Source organism: Rhinolophus ferrumequinum, chromosome 17, assembly GCF_004115265.2.
Source record: "Rhinolophus ferrumequinum isolate MPI-CBG mRhiFer1 chromosome 17, mRhiFer1_v1.p, whole genome shotgun sequence".
Taxonomy (NCBI): domain Eukaryota; kingdom Metazoa; phylum Chordata; class Mammalia; order Chiroptera; family Rhinolophidae; genus Rhinolophus; species Rhinolophus ferrumequinum.
In genome coordinates this window covers 31,090,844-31,106,610 of record NC_046300.1, presented here as the reverse complement: position 1 = coordinate 31,106,610, position 15,767 = coordinate 31,090,844, and the positions used below count along the sequence as shown (strand labels likewise).

General features: G+C 35.3%; 1 protein-coding gene across 2 annotated transcripts in view; it reads right to left on the bottom strand.

The window, feature by feature from the left end:
• Positions 1–15,767, bottom strand: part of HACL1 (2-hydroxyacyl-CoA lyase 1) — a 30,706-nt gene that overhangs the window by 14,715 nt on the left and 224 nt on the right. Inside the window, exons 2-10 of one of the 2 annotated variants that reach the window (XM_033132973.1) lie at positions 15,525–15,621; positions 15,228–15,332; positions 11,408–11,448; positions 10,749–10,829; positions 9,605–9,677; positions 7,755–7,832; positions 6,587–6,681; positions 4,860–4,972; positions 2,613–2,748 (exon numbers count right to left, since the gene is read on the bottom strand). In XM_033132973.1, the coding sequence (XP_032988864.1) occupies positions 2,613–2,748; positions 4,860–4,972; positions 6,587–6,681; positions 7,755–7,832; positions 9,605–9,677; positions 10,749–10,829; positions 11,408–11,448; positions 15,228–15,332; positions 15,525–15,614 (812 nt within the window). In that variant the 5' untranslated portion in view covers positions 15,615–15,621. Of the gene's footprint in view, positions 1–2,612; positions 2,749–4,859; positions 4,973–6,586; positions 6,682–7,754; positions 7,833–9,604; positions 9,678–10,748; positions 10,830–11,407; positions 11,449–15,227; positions 15,333–15,524; positions 15,622–15,767 lie in introns of those variants that run through there. The other variant, XM_033132974.1, reaches the window with a different exon arrangement.

Below are 15,767 nucleotides of genomic sequence, written 5' to 3'. Positions count from 1 at the left end.
TAAAAACTACAAGTGGAAGGATAGATTTGCATATAGATACTCTATAACCCTTGAAATTGTTTATTCAATTAATTATAGCTCTTTACAATCTCTTTTACACTATTAATGTCATTAATATTATCTTCTTAAAATTTGGCTGGAACAAAAATAAACTTCAGTTGAACTCAAGTTAAAGTATATTTTTTAAAAAACTTAGTATAAGAATTCATTTGGTTTCTGTACAATGTATATTAATACAAAAAAGATATAATCTATTAAGAAAGCATTAAATGACCAATAATTAAAAACTGCACAGGAAACATTACATTTTAAAAAGCCTCAAAATGAATTTTAATGCATGCATGACAATATGAAAAATACCAAATGCATAATGATGATTAACTGTGGAAAGGGAGGAAGGAAATGGGATCAGGAAAGATATACAGGGGACCGTAAGTAAATCTGTTAATTTCTTGTTTCTTAAAAAAATAAAAATAAAACTCTAAAGCAAGCAATGACATATTACTTAATATTACGTTATATCTGGTAAAATTGATATAACATAAGTGTTCAATAAATTATTATCTTGTTTGTATATTTAGAATATTTCATAATACATTTTAAGAAATTAAAAGAAAACAATGTATGGATTATCAAAAAGTGTTTTAAAAATCTAGAAAGAGGAGACATCCAGTGCCAGCCAATACTCAGTAAGGTCACTAGAGCCTAGCTCTCCCACTGATCACAACAGAAAACTGAACAAAATCGAAAAAGCAACTACCTGAGAATTTTGAAAAGTAAACAAAAGTAGGGAGATTGGGAGGGAAGTTAAAGAAGTGACCCACATGGGGGTGAATTTCCAAGGTTTTCCCTGCTCCTGTATCTCCTGCCTTTGACTCAGGGCAGCCCTAGTTGCAGAACTGGAGAGCTGCAAAAACCTGCAGAGAAACTCTTTTTGGCCAGAGAATCAGGAAAAGGGACCCCTGCAGGCCAGAGAGCACAAGGGGAAAAGCTCGGAATTTTTTTCTCCCTCCCAGCCATGCTCTGAGGATAGCCCTGCTGCACAGCAGCGTGGTGGTAGCTCCCAAGCAGATAAAATACCAAGAAAAACATCAGTTTTCAGGCAAGAAGAACTGAGCAAAGGGTCCCCGGTCGTCTGAAGAGTATGGGGGCAATCTCCTTATTTTTCATTTCTTTTTTTCTGCCATTTTGCCTCAAAGGCAGCCCTGATGGTGTGGTACTATAAGGCAGCAAGCAAGGGCCAGGAAAAGGGACTCCTGGAAATCCGAAGGGGATGGGGGCTATGTCCTAGAGAGAAAAGAAATCACTAACTATGGATATGAACCAGCACATGTCTGGGGCTGACCTCTGGGCTGGGCACGTGTGGCCAGACCCAAAATTGCATAGCGAAAGCTTTGAAACTGAAGCGACCCTGGAACTACTACTGCCCACAGTAAGACAGAACTTGCCGTCTTAACCTAACCAGGCTAGCTGCTTGCTAAAACAAACAAACAAACAAAATCAACATTCTACAGAGGATTTCAATATGACCTGACTCTCACAACATCATATTCAAAACTCCAAGATACAATTCAAAATTACTCAATACACAAAGAACCAGAAAACTGAGACTAATCTCCAAAAGATAATGATAGATGCTAATTCTATGATGACCCAGATGTTGCAGTTAAACAAAGACTTTAAAGCAGCTATCGTGTTTCCCCGAAAACAAGACCTAGCTGGACAATCAGTTCTAATGCGTCTTTTGGAGCAAAAAATTAATATAAGACCCAGTCTTATTTTACTATAAGGCCAGGTCTTATATAATATAATATAGTATAATATAATATAATACCGAGTCTTATATAACATAATATACTATAAAACCAGGTCTTACACAATATAAATGTAATATAATATAATGTAATATAATACCGAGTCTTATATTAATTTTTGTAAAATATGCATTAGAGCTGATTGTCCAGCTAAGTCTTATTTTTGGGGAAACACGGTATTATAACTATGTTTCATAAGGTAAACAAAAATATTCTTGAAATAAATGCGAAGATGGAAGTTCTCAGCTGAGAAATAGAAAATATAAAAGAGACAAAAAGATTAAAAAGAATTGAACAGATTTTCAGGGACCTATGGGACAATATCAACATACCTATTATTTGTGTTATTCCAGGAGAAGGGAAATAGATTGGTGTAGAAAACAAATTTGAAGAAATAATGACCAAAAACTTTCCAAATTTGGTGAAAGACCTCAATTTACAAATTCTAGAAGATGAGAAAACACCAAGCAGGATGAAATAAAAGAAAACCATGTCCAGACACATCATAGTCAAACTGTTGAAAATCAAAGATAAAGTAAAATCTTGAAAGCAGCCATAGAAAAATAACATATTACATCTAGGGGAACAATGATACAAATGACTGCAGATGTCTCATGTGAGAGTCAGGGGACAGTGGACAACATCTTCAAAGTGCTGAAAAGTCTAAAAAGAAACAGGTGTGCTTAAAATTACATGATTCTTTCAGAACTTCTCCTAGAGTCATTAAAATCACAAAATAACTTAAATTAGCCTTAAATCTCCCAATCCTTTGTATTTAAAATCTAGAATGCTACACACCTGGATCTGGCAGCAGCTACACAGTTTGGATGGTTGTCAGGAATTACACCCTTTCCCATGGGGGTGGGCAAAAATGGCAATTGACATCGCTCCACCAATTTCCTGATCCCCTCCTCTGCGTGGGCATAAGCAGCACCTATAAGAAATGCAAATGTGTTGGACAAGTCAGTTAAGCTCCAGACGCTGACCCTGCTAACACTGCTTTTAGAACTTCTCAAATATTCTCCTGCTTACGTGGGGCTTCAACTCAAAACAAATGACTACGGTTTTTATTTTGATATTTTAAAATGTTTAAGAAAGCAATAGTTCTAATTTCTTCTCCAATAATATTCTCAATTATTCTAAAGGATGTCTATGCCCCAACAAAAGTTGCATCCCACCCCTCTTGCTACCTGTTCCATGCTTCCGGTCCTACTGAATTACTGCTCACTCAGGCAGGTCAGGAAGGACTGCACTATCCTGAGAGGGAAAGGAGCTCTCTAACCTCACACACTGCTCCCCACCACCAGCTAACCTGGGCTGCAGTCTTCTAATCTAGGCATGGAAATTCTAACAATGGGCAAAAGATTCTAAAGCTCTATGGATCTCTCCAATAGGCTCTATGATTTTGGAACTGCAACAGGGCTAACCCAAGCGGGTCAGAGATCATTTTTTTACAGTGTGTGCCTGCAGAATAACCATCTGCCCTATTTCAATGACACTGAAAACAACTCACTGTCTGAATATAGAGATGACTTCATGTCTAATGTCATCCAGACCACTATATTTCCTTTTAGCCATTTAATTTTATACTTTTTTCTCAGGGCTAGTAGAATATTATTCAGTATTTGGGACTTACACTTCTCTACTGAATCCCAGTAAACAGTATAGTGCACGTTCAGATTCAGTATAATTCTCCCTTCATAAAACTGCCTTAGAATCTTTTCTCGTCCATGTACGATGAAAAGTAGTTCCTTTTGCTCATCCAGAAAGTTTCTTTGTATTCTCCTTCTTGCCTCTGTATCTTTGCTCACACAGTTCTGTCTTCCTGGACTGCCTTTGTTCTCTCTGTCCACTCAGTGACCTATGATACATGATTTTCAAGGTGTAGCCAGTGTCATCTCTTCTGGATAGTCCTGCCACACCAACTACATGAGTATGTTGTTGTTCTGGCCTTGAGAATCCACCTCACCTCTCTGCACACACCACTGCAGAGCATACTGCACTTATTTGTTACCAGGTCTATCTCCTACAGGTAGAGAACATTATTTCTCTGTATACCTCGCAAATGTTTTCTATACTCCCTGCCTTATCATAAGCTCTCATCAAATATTGGTTAAAGGAAAAATGAAAACCAGCACCCACTGAGTGCTTTGCATTTTGTTATTTAATTGTAACAATACTGTTGAGGTAGTTAATATCTCTTTTTTACAAGTGAGGTTTCTGAGACTCAAAGCAGTTGTTTGGAAGCTCAGAGAGAGCTAACACATCATGTAGCTACATTCAGCTCAGCTCTGACTTCAATTATTTTCTGTTATCCACCGTTTTCATCGAAACAATTTTTAGTTTCTATGTAATCAGTTCCTAAGTTGATAATTGACTAACATGGTCATAAGTGATTCATAGCCCTCTCAGTTCTAAAACATATAGCGGATACTATAATAAACTGCTGATAAGAGTATAAATTGGTACAATATCTTGGGAGAAAGCAATTTGACAATATGCACCAAAAGCCTTAAAATGAAATGTTAAAGGAATTAAGTAGAATATAAAACTTTCTACGTATGATCACAATATATATTAAAATATACATGCAAAAAAGAAATAGAAAAGTACTATATGTTAAAAATATTAGATTGGTGCAAAAGTAATTGCGGTTTAAAAGGTTGAAAATAACTGCAAAAACCCCAATCACTTTTGCACCAACCTAATAGTTGTCTTTGGTTGAAGGGATTTCTTCTTTCTAATCTTCTGGGTTTTCCCAAATTTTTTATAATAATCACATATTATTTTTATAATAGGAAAAAAATGTATTTTACTCAAAGACCAAAGAAATGCAACCAATGATATTCCCTTAAAAGGACAAGATCTCTAGGCTTTCAAAAATAATTCTATGATTTTAAAACTAATAAATAATGCTAAATGGGTGAAGAAAACTCTTATTCCAATTTCAAACATTAGAACAGATGTTAATAATAAAGACAATTTCTAAACAGAACCAGCATTCTTTCAAAAGCCTAGAAGATCTGGAGTTCCAGTCAATGCTACCTTTCCCGATGATAAGAAGGGGCTGTTTGGCATTCCTAAGAACAGACGCTGCCTTGTACACAGCAGAGGTTTCTGCCATACTAACAGGAGGTGGCATGCAGCACTCTGTGTATCTGGAAATAAAGGCGTTGATTTATTAAAAGAGACCAACTTTCAAATTTTTTATTGTGAAAATATCAAATATCTAAAAATGTAGGAAAAAACAGTACAATAAACTCCATATATTCACCATACAAATTCAACAATTAATGTCATTTTACATTTGCTTCACACATACACACACACAAACATGCATACAAATTTTTTTTCTGGAATCATTTTAAAATAAATCATTAGCATCAAATTTAGAAACTTCCCCACGCAGCCCTAGAAGACAGACTTTCTCCTACATAACCATAATATCCTTATCACTTATCACATCTAGTAAATGAACAGTTATTCCCTAGTGTCACCTAATAGCCAGTCAAATGAGTAATTCAGTGACAGGAAATGTGAGTTAATGACTTTGCATGGTAGTAGCAGTTGTTGTAGTAATAGTAAAAAACATACTAAAAGCTGGTATTTGACACCTACTATGTGCCATTTATTCTTATTTAACTTTCAACAATGAGGTTAGGTATTACCATTAGCTCCCTTTCACCAATGAGAAAAAAAGTTTCAGAAAATAACTTGCCCAGTGTCCTTAGATGGCATGTGGCAAAGACTGGACTTAACTAGGTCATCTGTCTCCAAAGTCCATGCTTTTAAATACCTCACTATATTTCCACTCACTGGGTAAGTCAATATTTTAGTACCACAATATGCATTAGTAAAAGAAATATTAAAATTGTCATAATTTAGTATTTCTGGACACCAATTTCTCAGTATTTGAAGTCCATTTATTCTAATTAATAGATATGATACTGTACAAAACTTGGGCATATAATACAAAAAGAGGCCATTCAAATCTTTATAACAATTTTAAAGAAGGCTTACAGGGTTAACTTATCTGAGGCTCATCCCTGCCTCCCCGTGCCTAACAATATTATTTTGGGTATCATGTTCAGGTATCATGCAGAATAGACGTCCTTTTGGTCTGACTCTCTCAAATATTCGTAGAAACCACTCCTCGGTATACTGAGTGTACAGAAATGCCCACTTTCTTTCTGTGGTTACTAGAGGACCATTTGGCCCACAACAGCAGGAAGGTACTAAGTGGTATTCAGGGTTGACACATTAACCTAAGTACCCATCTTTATCAGGAGTGACTTAGATACCAGTGAGAAATGTTCCTTGCACTTATTGTTCACTCAGTGTTTATTTAAGAAATAAGGGAACTTGGCAAATCATAGTAACATCTGGTGGTGGAATATTTTTAAACCCCAGAGACAGACGAAAAGTTTTTATGCTGAGTTCTAATAATTTTTCAATAGTCATCTTATCTCTTGGTTTACACTAAGACTAAATAACCACACTACATTAATGAGGATGTTTATTTATGGGTCCTGGAAGAGTAATTTCAAATGAGGAGTTCATGTAGTTCCAAGTATTTGATTTAGTAAGTAAATCCCAAAATAATTACTAAATAATACCATTTTAGCCTTTGGCTAGGATTCAGTTTAATTACCAAACTATCAAAAGTTACGACAAATGAAGATTAACTTATAAACTGCTAGGTAACTTCTTTTTAAAAGGTAAGCATTATAATAACACAATTAAGAAGGAACTCTAGTATAACTAGTACTCACTTTACAGAATTCACATTCACCTGGAGGTTCACAAAATCTGCAGGTATGTCAACATAGCAAGCACCTGGACGACCATAAATACTGCTTCTTACTGCCTAAGTTTATTACAAATAGAGAAGCAAATGTTTCAAAAATCTCAATCCTTATTATCGTATTCCACTCAAAAATAACTTAAAATTGTAAAGTGAACACTGTTTTAATTTTTTTAGACATCCTTAGATGGAGAAATAAACACATTTAATTAAAACGGAAATACCCTCTGTTGATTTTATACACAGTTGACCCTGGAACAATGCAGGTTTAGGTGTGCCAACCCCCTACACAGTCAAAAACCTGCGGATCGCTTTTGACTTTCCCAAAACTTGCCTACTGTTAACCTTCCCAATAACATAAACAGTGGATCTACACACATTTTGTACATTGTATGTACTGTATACTGTATTCTTACAATAAAGTAAGCTAGACAAAACAAAATGTTATGGAGAAAATCATTAAGGAAGAGATAATATGTTTCCAGTACCGTACATAGAGAAAAAAATCCACATGTAAGTGAGCCTGTGCAGTTCAAGCCCGCGTTTTTCAAGGGTCAACTGTATTTTAAAACATTTTTTTTTAAAAGGAGAGAAATAAGAAAGAAAATACTCATTTCGAGCTTTAAAATTCATGTTCTAGTACACTTTAGTCTTAGAAATTATGTACTAGATTCTGCTAGCCAAGTCTTTGTAACATGTCAAATGATTTCTATAACATATGGTTTTCAAACGGCTCAAATGTAACTTCATATTTAAAATGTTGGTTAACTAAAATTATAATATGCTGTTTAATCAACTGAAAGATAGTATTATATGCATTAGTACTGATTTTCAAAAATCTTTTGAAAAAGCATAAGAGAAAGGGCACCCAGTGTTTCATATTTCTTTTTACTTTTCCATAATTAAAAAACATTTTAACTAAAGTACTGGAGAAACTTTTTTTCCAAAAAAACTTGTTTCTGTAATTAAATATAATGGCAGTGAACATTAAAATGTAAACAGCTCTTTAACGATATAATCTTTAACTGCCTGAACACATTCCAAATTGTTACTCAATCAATTGAGAATAAAAATAACACAGATATGAGCAACAGAAAAATCAGTCGGCTTAGAGGGCTTGTAATTAAACACTGTACCTTTTCAATAACAGTGGGGATAGCTTCTATGCTGCTTGGCCGGGCAGAGAATTTGCTATATAATCTACAAGCTTCAACCTATATGCAATAAGAAAATCACTTAAAATTCAGCTCATAGATCATATTACTCTTCTGAAAGAAGACCAAATGTTAAGTCATTACTTTCTATCATGTTCAGAGGCAAGATGGAGAAAATGCATTACTTGGGCTGTTTCTTAAAAGCCTGTACAAAGCACAATCAAATTTCTACTTCAGCATGATTCAGGAAGCAAACTGAAATAAGACACCATTTTCATTTCTCAGATTGGCAAAAATGAAAAAAAGCTTAGATTAATACCCAGCAACTACAACACAGGAAAACAGGCACTCTCATAAACTGCTGGTGAGAATATAAATGGGAAGAGAAGTTGACAATGTCTTCTAAAAATTAAAATGAGTATATCGTTGGACCCAGAAATTCCACAGCCAGAAATATACAACTTCATCTGTTATATCTTGTTACAATAATAATCTATTCTTACATTTCTGCCAGTTTTCCTGTTTTATATTTTGTTGGTATGCTGTTTGGGTCATGTGAACTCAGTAGTGTTAAGTTTTCACTATTCAATGTACTTTGAAGCATTATATAGAAACTGTTTCTCTTGATACGTTTGGATATGAAGTCAATGGAACAAATGGTAGTCTGAGTCCCACAGGCATGTTAGAAATCTATGAAACAGTTGGTAGTCTCAGTCCCACAAGCAGAATTTAGATTACTCCCTACCTTTCAACCTGTTCATAGTGATGTCATTTAGTTTTAAGTATTTCCATAAGAAACAGGTATTTGGATTTTTAAATCAAATCAGTGATTTCTCCCTTCAAATTTTTAATTTCACTTAATAAACTTCTATTATTTTCCTTTTTAGGAAAAAATATTTGTAATGGACATTATTCTGATTTCTTTTCTCATCTATAGTTTTGTAGCAATTTTAAATTTCCTTTTAAATAACTTATGCGCTCTACTTATTTTTCAAACACATATATCAGCATCTTTTAAATAACGGTCTCTACCATTAACTAAGTAAAATTTCAACTCCCTTTCAAGAGTATAAAATATAACTTTTTTATTAACCTATATCAAGATGTAGTATTTTATATTAGTTTAATCATATACAAAATTCTGTTTATATTTTGAAGTTCTCACGATTCATGATTTACCAATAAACTTTGCCTAATGGTTTTTAACTTTGCTCATAACTAGATGCTATAAATGCTCAAATATATTCATATTTTAAGTGTTATTCATTGTCACCTGTTTGCTTTTCACAACTATTCTTAAAACTGTAGCATTTGTTGACAAATTCTTTCAAGTTTTTAAAAATTTTTCAATACTTTCCTGCAGCCATCTAAAATAAAAATGAACTTGTCCAGAGTCAACTGGTAGTCATTTTGAGTAGGATTTTCTTCACAGTCTTTCACTTCCCCAAAGTCTGAGACATATAGTCTAAAACCATTTTTATTCCTGCATTTTTGTGATTTGAAAAACTTACTTTTAGAGTAAGCCTGACAAAAAGGTGTATTTCTTGGAAGATCACTCCTAAGCAGAGATGAAGCTTTCTTAATATCCACACTAAAATAGTCTTGTAGTTGAGGAAAATTAAATTACCTCAGGTTAAAAAAAAAAAAATTACCGCAGGTACATCTATTTAATTTTGTTTATTTTGCAGACAGGAGTTTTTATTCTTCATAAATCATTTTGTATGTATGTATGCATGTATTTAAAACAGTTGATATATAATATTCTCCACAAATCTTAATGGTGTATGATCATGCTACTAAACTCTACAGGAAAAATCTTAAGAGTTCCGTACCTGAGGAAACTCCTGGAAGGCTCCCATTGTCTCCTGACTTCTTTCAGAGGAACCACCAATCACAATCAAGGGCCTGAAACATTCATGTTTTTAAAAGAGAATTGCAAATGAGATCAACTTTTAAAATATTCAGCCGAGTACCCAATGAATAATAAACACTCAATGAACGTTAAAAAAAAAAAGAGAATGAAAAGAACATTTCCCCTTAAAAAATGTAGATGTAAAAAGATTTAGGAAATAACCTGTTATGAGAGAACCCTTCCTCAGTTCCAGGAATTTTATAATAAATGTTTTTCCTCCATGCCCCTCTCTCCTCTGCCCTTTTGGATGCTAATGTTAAACCTCTAGCTGTGGTGAAGTAAAATGATTTTTTATGCCCTTCCCATTATTATTGAGATTACGAAGAGAAAACGTTTTTCACACTTTCCTAAGTGAGTCTATTTGAAATCGGCAGAATGAGAGAAATTCCTCAGCAATGACATTCTTATCCTTTAAGGAGGAAAAAAAAAAAAGATATAGCAAAGCTAAACTTAGTCCAAAAATATCAGACCCAAAAGTAAATAAGAGAAAGACTAGAAAAGAAGAAAGGGAAGAAGGAACTGTAAGAACCACATGGCAAGAAAGACAAAAATGTTCTTCCCACTAGGAAAATTAAATATTCTATGAATTGATTAAAACATAACCCTCTTTAACGTGATCTTATTAATAAAGTACCAGAGATGGGGTTTATGGGCAAGGTCAAAGAGCAGGTACTAAGCAGCTTAGAAAGCAAACAACAAATATAAGAATTTCAATTTTCTTGCTAATTGTGCAAGAAAAGATGAAGAATTAAAATTCATTCTCGCATACTGAGCTGGGATCTTTAAAAAATAATTCTTCACTTTAAGAGAACTATACACAAATTCCAATATGTATATACAGATTATATCTATATATTCCAAAATGTCAACAGGATTTATCTCCAAGTAATGGAATTGCTGATAGTTTTCAATTTTTTTCCTAATACTCTTCTTAATTTAATTTTTTACTAAGCCATTCTCTCAAGCGCATAATTCCCCCACCCCACATCAATGGTTGCTCCACTAGGTAAAACAATACATTGACATTTTTAAGAAAATGTTTTCAATAATAACAATCTAATTACCAACAGTTCATGTTTGCATTTGCCATACCACCCAAGGCGTGAACGAGACCTGGGCCAGAAACAACAAGGCATACTCCTGGCCTAAAAGTAAAACAGAATTTATTTTATTATATTAAAAGCTGGTCAAATGCAATCCTTGATTCCTATCACTTTAGGGTGAAACATGATAACCTTCTTGGTTAAGCAATTATTAAAATATTTTTGCATTAAAGAAAAAAACAAAAACAAAAGAAAGATATCAGTGTTCCTGCAAGAAATAAGGTACGTTATCATCTTCACATTGTATTTCACTAACCTCTTCATATTTTGCTCATACTATATTTGGGCTAAAGCAAGTTGACTGCATACAGAAACAACGTTTTGACTGCTTCCTACATTTTTGTATGGAAAAAAGAAGTGTTCTTAAATTTTTTTTAACAAGTAAATATAGTGTCAATTGATATTTGATAGAAAGTAATCCTGAAATGTAGTGCTCTGTCCAAATTTTTTTAATTGACTTGAATGCTTTACCCTAGATGACTTCTAAGCTTAAAGCTCTCAAGGAAAAGCTATCTTCATATAATTCAGTTTGCCATTTTACATTTATAAAGTAATTTCTTAAGAACCTTTGTTTAAGACAGGCTTTAATAGAAATTGAAATAAAACAGACTTAAGTTTACCTGCCTGTCAGATATCCAACCGCAGAAGCAGCATAACAAGCCTACAAAGAAAAACACTGGGTCATAAGCATAGTGGGATCCTCACAGTAAGTACATGTATAGTAATTTACTGTTAAGAGACTAGAACTTCATTGTAAAGAAAGAACTCGAACACCTTCCATTTTAACAAGTAATGTTCTATACCTATAAATTTCAAATAATGGTTTAGGTATCTAATCTATTTTTCAGTTTTTCCCAGGAATTTGTCCATGTCATCTAGTTTACTCATAACATCCTCTTACAATTGCTTAAATATCTTCAGGATCAATACCCTGTTTCACCGAAAATAAAACCTAGCCATTCAACTCTAATGTGTCTTTTGGAGCAAAAATTAATATAAGACCCGGTCTTATATGTTATATAATACATTATATTATATAAGACCCAGTCTTACATTATAGTAAAATACAAGGTCTTATTTTTGGAGAAACACGGTAGGAATGTCCTCTTTTTTTATTCCTAATATTGGTAATTTGTGTTTTTTCCTTTTTTATTCTTCATCGGTCTTGGTAGGGATTTATCAAATTTATTAATCTTTTCAAAGAACCAATTTTTGGCTTTGTTGTTTTTTCTCTATTGTTCATTTGTTTTCTTTCATTGATTTTGGCTCTTGTATTATTTCACTCTTTTCATTTTGGGTTTAATTTAGTTTTCTTTTTCTAGCTTTTTAAAATGTAAACTAAGAGCATTGGTTTTTGATCTTCTTTACTAATTAATAGATTCATTTGAAACTATTTCCTCTAAGAACTGCTTTAGCTACAGTTTACAAGTTTGATATCTCATCTTTTCATTATCATTAATTCAAATATTTTCTATTTTCCATTTTGATGTCTTCTTCAATCCATTGGTTAATTAGGGTTCATAGAGATGAATCCTTTTTGATTCATGACATAGGTAATTTATATCTTTTATTTTTGATCAGTCTACCTTGAAGTTTATTGATATATTAATCTTTTCAAATATTTACAAAGTATGTATTTAATTTCCAAGCATTTGGGGTTTTCTAGTTATCTTTGTTACTGGATTCGTTTATTTCCATATGGTTAGGTTACATACACTGTATGTTTTCAATCCCTGGCGATCTGTTGAGATTTCTTTTATGGTTTGCATATGGTTAGTTTTTAGTTTTAAATTGTTACTTCAGCTCATAACAGGAAGAGGAGAAGTGCTAAATTAAATAAAAATAACCTGGAAAAATGCTAACTGCCCTCTCAAACAAATCCTTCTTAGTTTAGAACATCATTTATTCTAGTATTATTTCTTCTCATTTTTTAGAAATAATTATAAATTGGGCACTTTCTAACATCCATTCAAAGCCAAAAACTGAACTTAAATAAATCCATATTAAGGACGTAAGTGTAAAAATTTGAAAGTAAAGTTTTATGAATCAGAATCTTAACCGGCACCACTGCCATATGCCCAACTAAGAAGTTGCACAAAGGCTATGTACTTTTTCTGTGTTGCTATTCTCTATTGGCCCTTTTCTCTTTTGCACAAAAGGCCAAATTCACACAGAACAATAGTAAGACGACTCCTAAGAAATGCAATGCGTAAAATAAAATATCTGCTGCAATAAGAATACTTATTTGCACACTGAGGAACACTGCCCACTCATTAAAACGGTAAGAAATGCTGCCACAGAATACAAAATAAAAAACAATATACAACAAAAATTATATTCCTCTGGTAATAGATGTCAAAAGTTGAAAAGGAACTGGTTTTATGATCATAAAAAAAAAATCTATTTCTCTACCAATGACCTCCACTCACAGGCGGAATGATGTTTGTAGTACTTAAAAGAACAAACTCTGGAACCAAACTGTTTGGATTCCAATCCCAGTTCCCCTAATTTCCACTGTGTAATTGTGGCAAGTTACTCTGGACCTTGGCTGCTTCAGCTATAAAATAAACATCATTCACAGCACTCCTACCCTGTTTCCCTGAAAATGAGACCTAGCCGGAACATCAGCTCTAATGCGTCTTTTGGAGCAAAAATTAATATAAGACCCGGTCTTATATTATGTTATATGAAACCCGGTCTTATATTATATTAAAATAAAATAACTAAGCCTATGAGGACTGAAAATTTCAAGCCGCCCTTCTGATCCATACTCTATACTACCACAAAAATCATCTTTCTAAATTACAAATCTAATATGTTGCCCACCTATTTATAAAACACTTTACAGCTTCACTCAATGCCTATTGAAAAAATTCCACACTCCTTTTCCAGCTGTAGACTCTCTACAACCTCCCCTCTGCCTACATATCCAGTCTTACAGGCCACCATGCCTGCAAACTATCTTGATGGAACAGCATGAACAAACACTGCCTCTATAGGTAATGTTCTCTGTCCTACTCAGAGAACCAGTCACCTTTTATGTATACTGTCCCTTACACATATATCCACTTTGAGTTATTATACTAGATACTTTTGGTGTGTCTTGCCCTCATCTTCCCAGACGGTGGTCAACTTGAAGATCAAAGCTAAACTCATTCCTGCATATATGTCCCACAGGTTATGTAACACAGTACTTGGTATATAGTAGGTACTCAATAAATATGCGCTGTATGAAGAAGAAACCAGACTTCCCACCACTAGGAGAAAGAGTAAAACGTAAGTCCCATTAATAGGTCATTAGCTTCATGGAAGAATAGAATGTTGTTCCAACTAAGAAAAGTAGAAGGTGGAAGCAATACAAACCTCAGACCTTTTAAAGACTGATAAAAAGAAATTCTCAACTCATAGATAAGGGATGTCATTCAATTAAAGAAAATGTAGTAAGCATCTATCTACATCATGCTAACCCTAACCAAGCCAGGCATTGTGGAGACAAAACAAATGAACCACAATTCCTGCCCTCCAGGAGCTCACATCTGATGGCAGAGGAAGGGCACCACTTACGGAGGTCAAGGCAAGAGGTGGCAAGAGGCTGAGTTAGAGGGCAACAGGGGGAGTGGAAAGAGGGAAGGTTAGCTTTAGATGGACTGATAGTATATGACACTGCAGAAGTGGATTCTTGATCTTTAAGCCAGCATTGCTGAGAGAAAGGTGAAGCTGGGTTGACAGGAAGAACTGAGACTGGGTTGACAAAATATCCTATCTTCTTTTCTCATGCTTCCAAATAAGCCTCTAAGAAAGGTGGCGGCATGATGTGATGGAATGAGCATTGCACTGGGATTCAGGACACCCGAATTCCGATCATGGCTTTATCATCTCTGATATCCGTCACCTTGCAGGGCCACATACTGTATAACATGAGAGTTGGCCTTCACCCATTCGTTTCCCAGGTACTCCCTGGGTACCTATTAAGTGCAGGAACCACCTAGGGGATACAGATGTGTCACGAGGGGCCTAACAGGGAAGTCAGACTAGACAAAGAATACCCAATAATAAACACATAACAGGTAGTTATGAGAGTGAAGGCCAGGAACCCAGATTCACACCTGGAAACTGTCCCAATTCTGACACTCTCCACTTGGCAGAGCACAGCACTGTGTAGTGTTAAGAGCATGAACTCTAGACCCAGAACACCTGGGCTCAAATCCTGACTCTGAAACAGTTGTCATCTCAGGGAAATTCCTTAACCTCTCTGTGTCTCCCTTTTCTCATGTGTTCGCTAGGATTAAACAAATAGTTCCTGCCTCCTGGGACTGTTGTGATTAATATGTGTAAAGGATTCGAATAGTGAGTGGTAAGCACTGATTGTCTGCAATGGGTATTTGCCATTACTATTAACGATAAACAACACTGCATTCGACTCCCAGCGTCCAGGCTTACCGCTTGCTCATTCCTCATCCCGACGTATCTGATGCCCAGCTGCTGGGCGGCAACAGCGATTTCGGTCACGGGGATGCCAACGATGCCAAACATGTACTCCACATTCTGGGGACCAAGGACAGGGAAATAAACGCCCGGGCCCCCGCCACATCTTCCGGTCCCGGGAGCTGAAAGGAGAATCTCCAGCGAACCTCCTTCCCCCACCCCACTCCCACCGCTCTCCTCGTCTCCAAGACAACAGCTTGGCCCCCGAAGGCTTCCGTAGGAGCCTCACCGCTCCAGGCAGGTCAATCGTACTTGCGTTTTCAGGGCCTGGGCGACGACGGTAGCACCGGATACCTGCCCGTCTGTTCCGTCGCTGCGCTCTGCTGAGTTACTCTCCGACATCTCCCACCTAAAAGTTCAACACACTCTCGCTCTCAGTCGCAAGCCGATGCAGAGTCCCCCTACAAAAGGAACCTGCAAGACGCCCGCGCAACAACTGTGGGACGCCCCCCTCGCCTCCGACAGGAAGAAAGCAACCAACCGCTTTAAACAGCG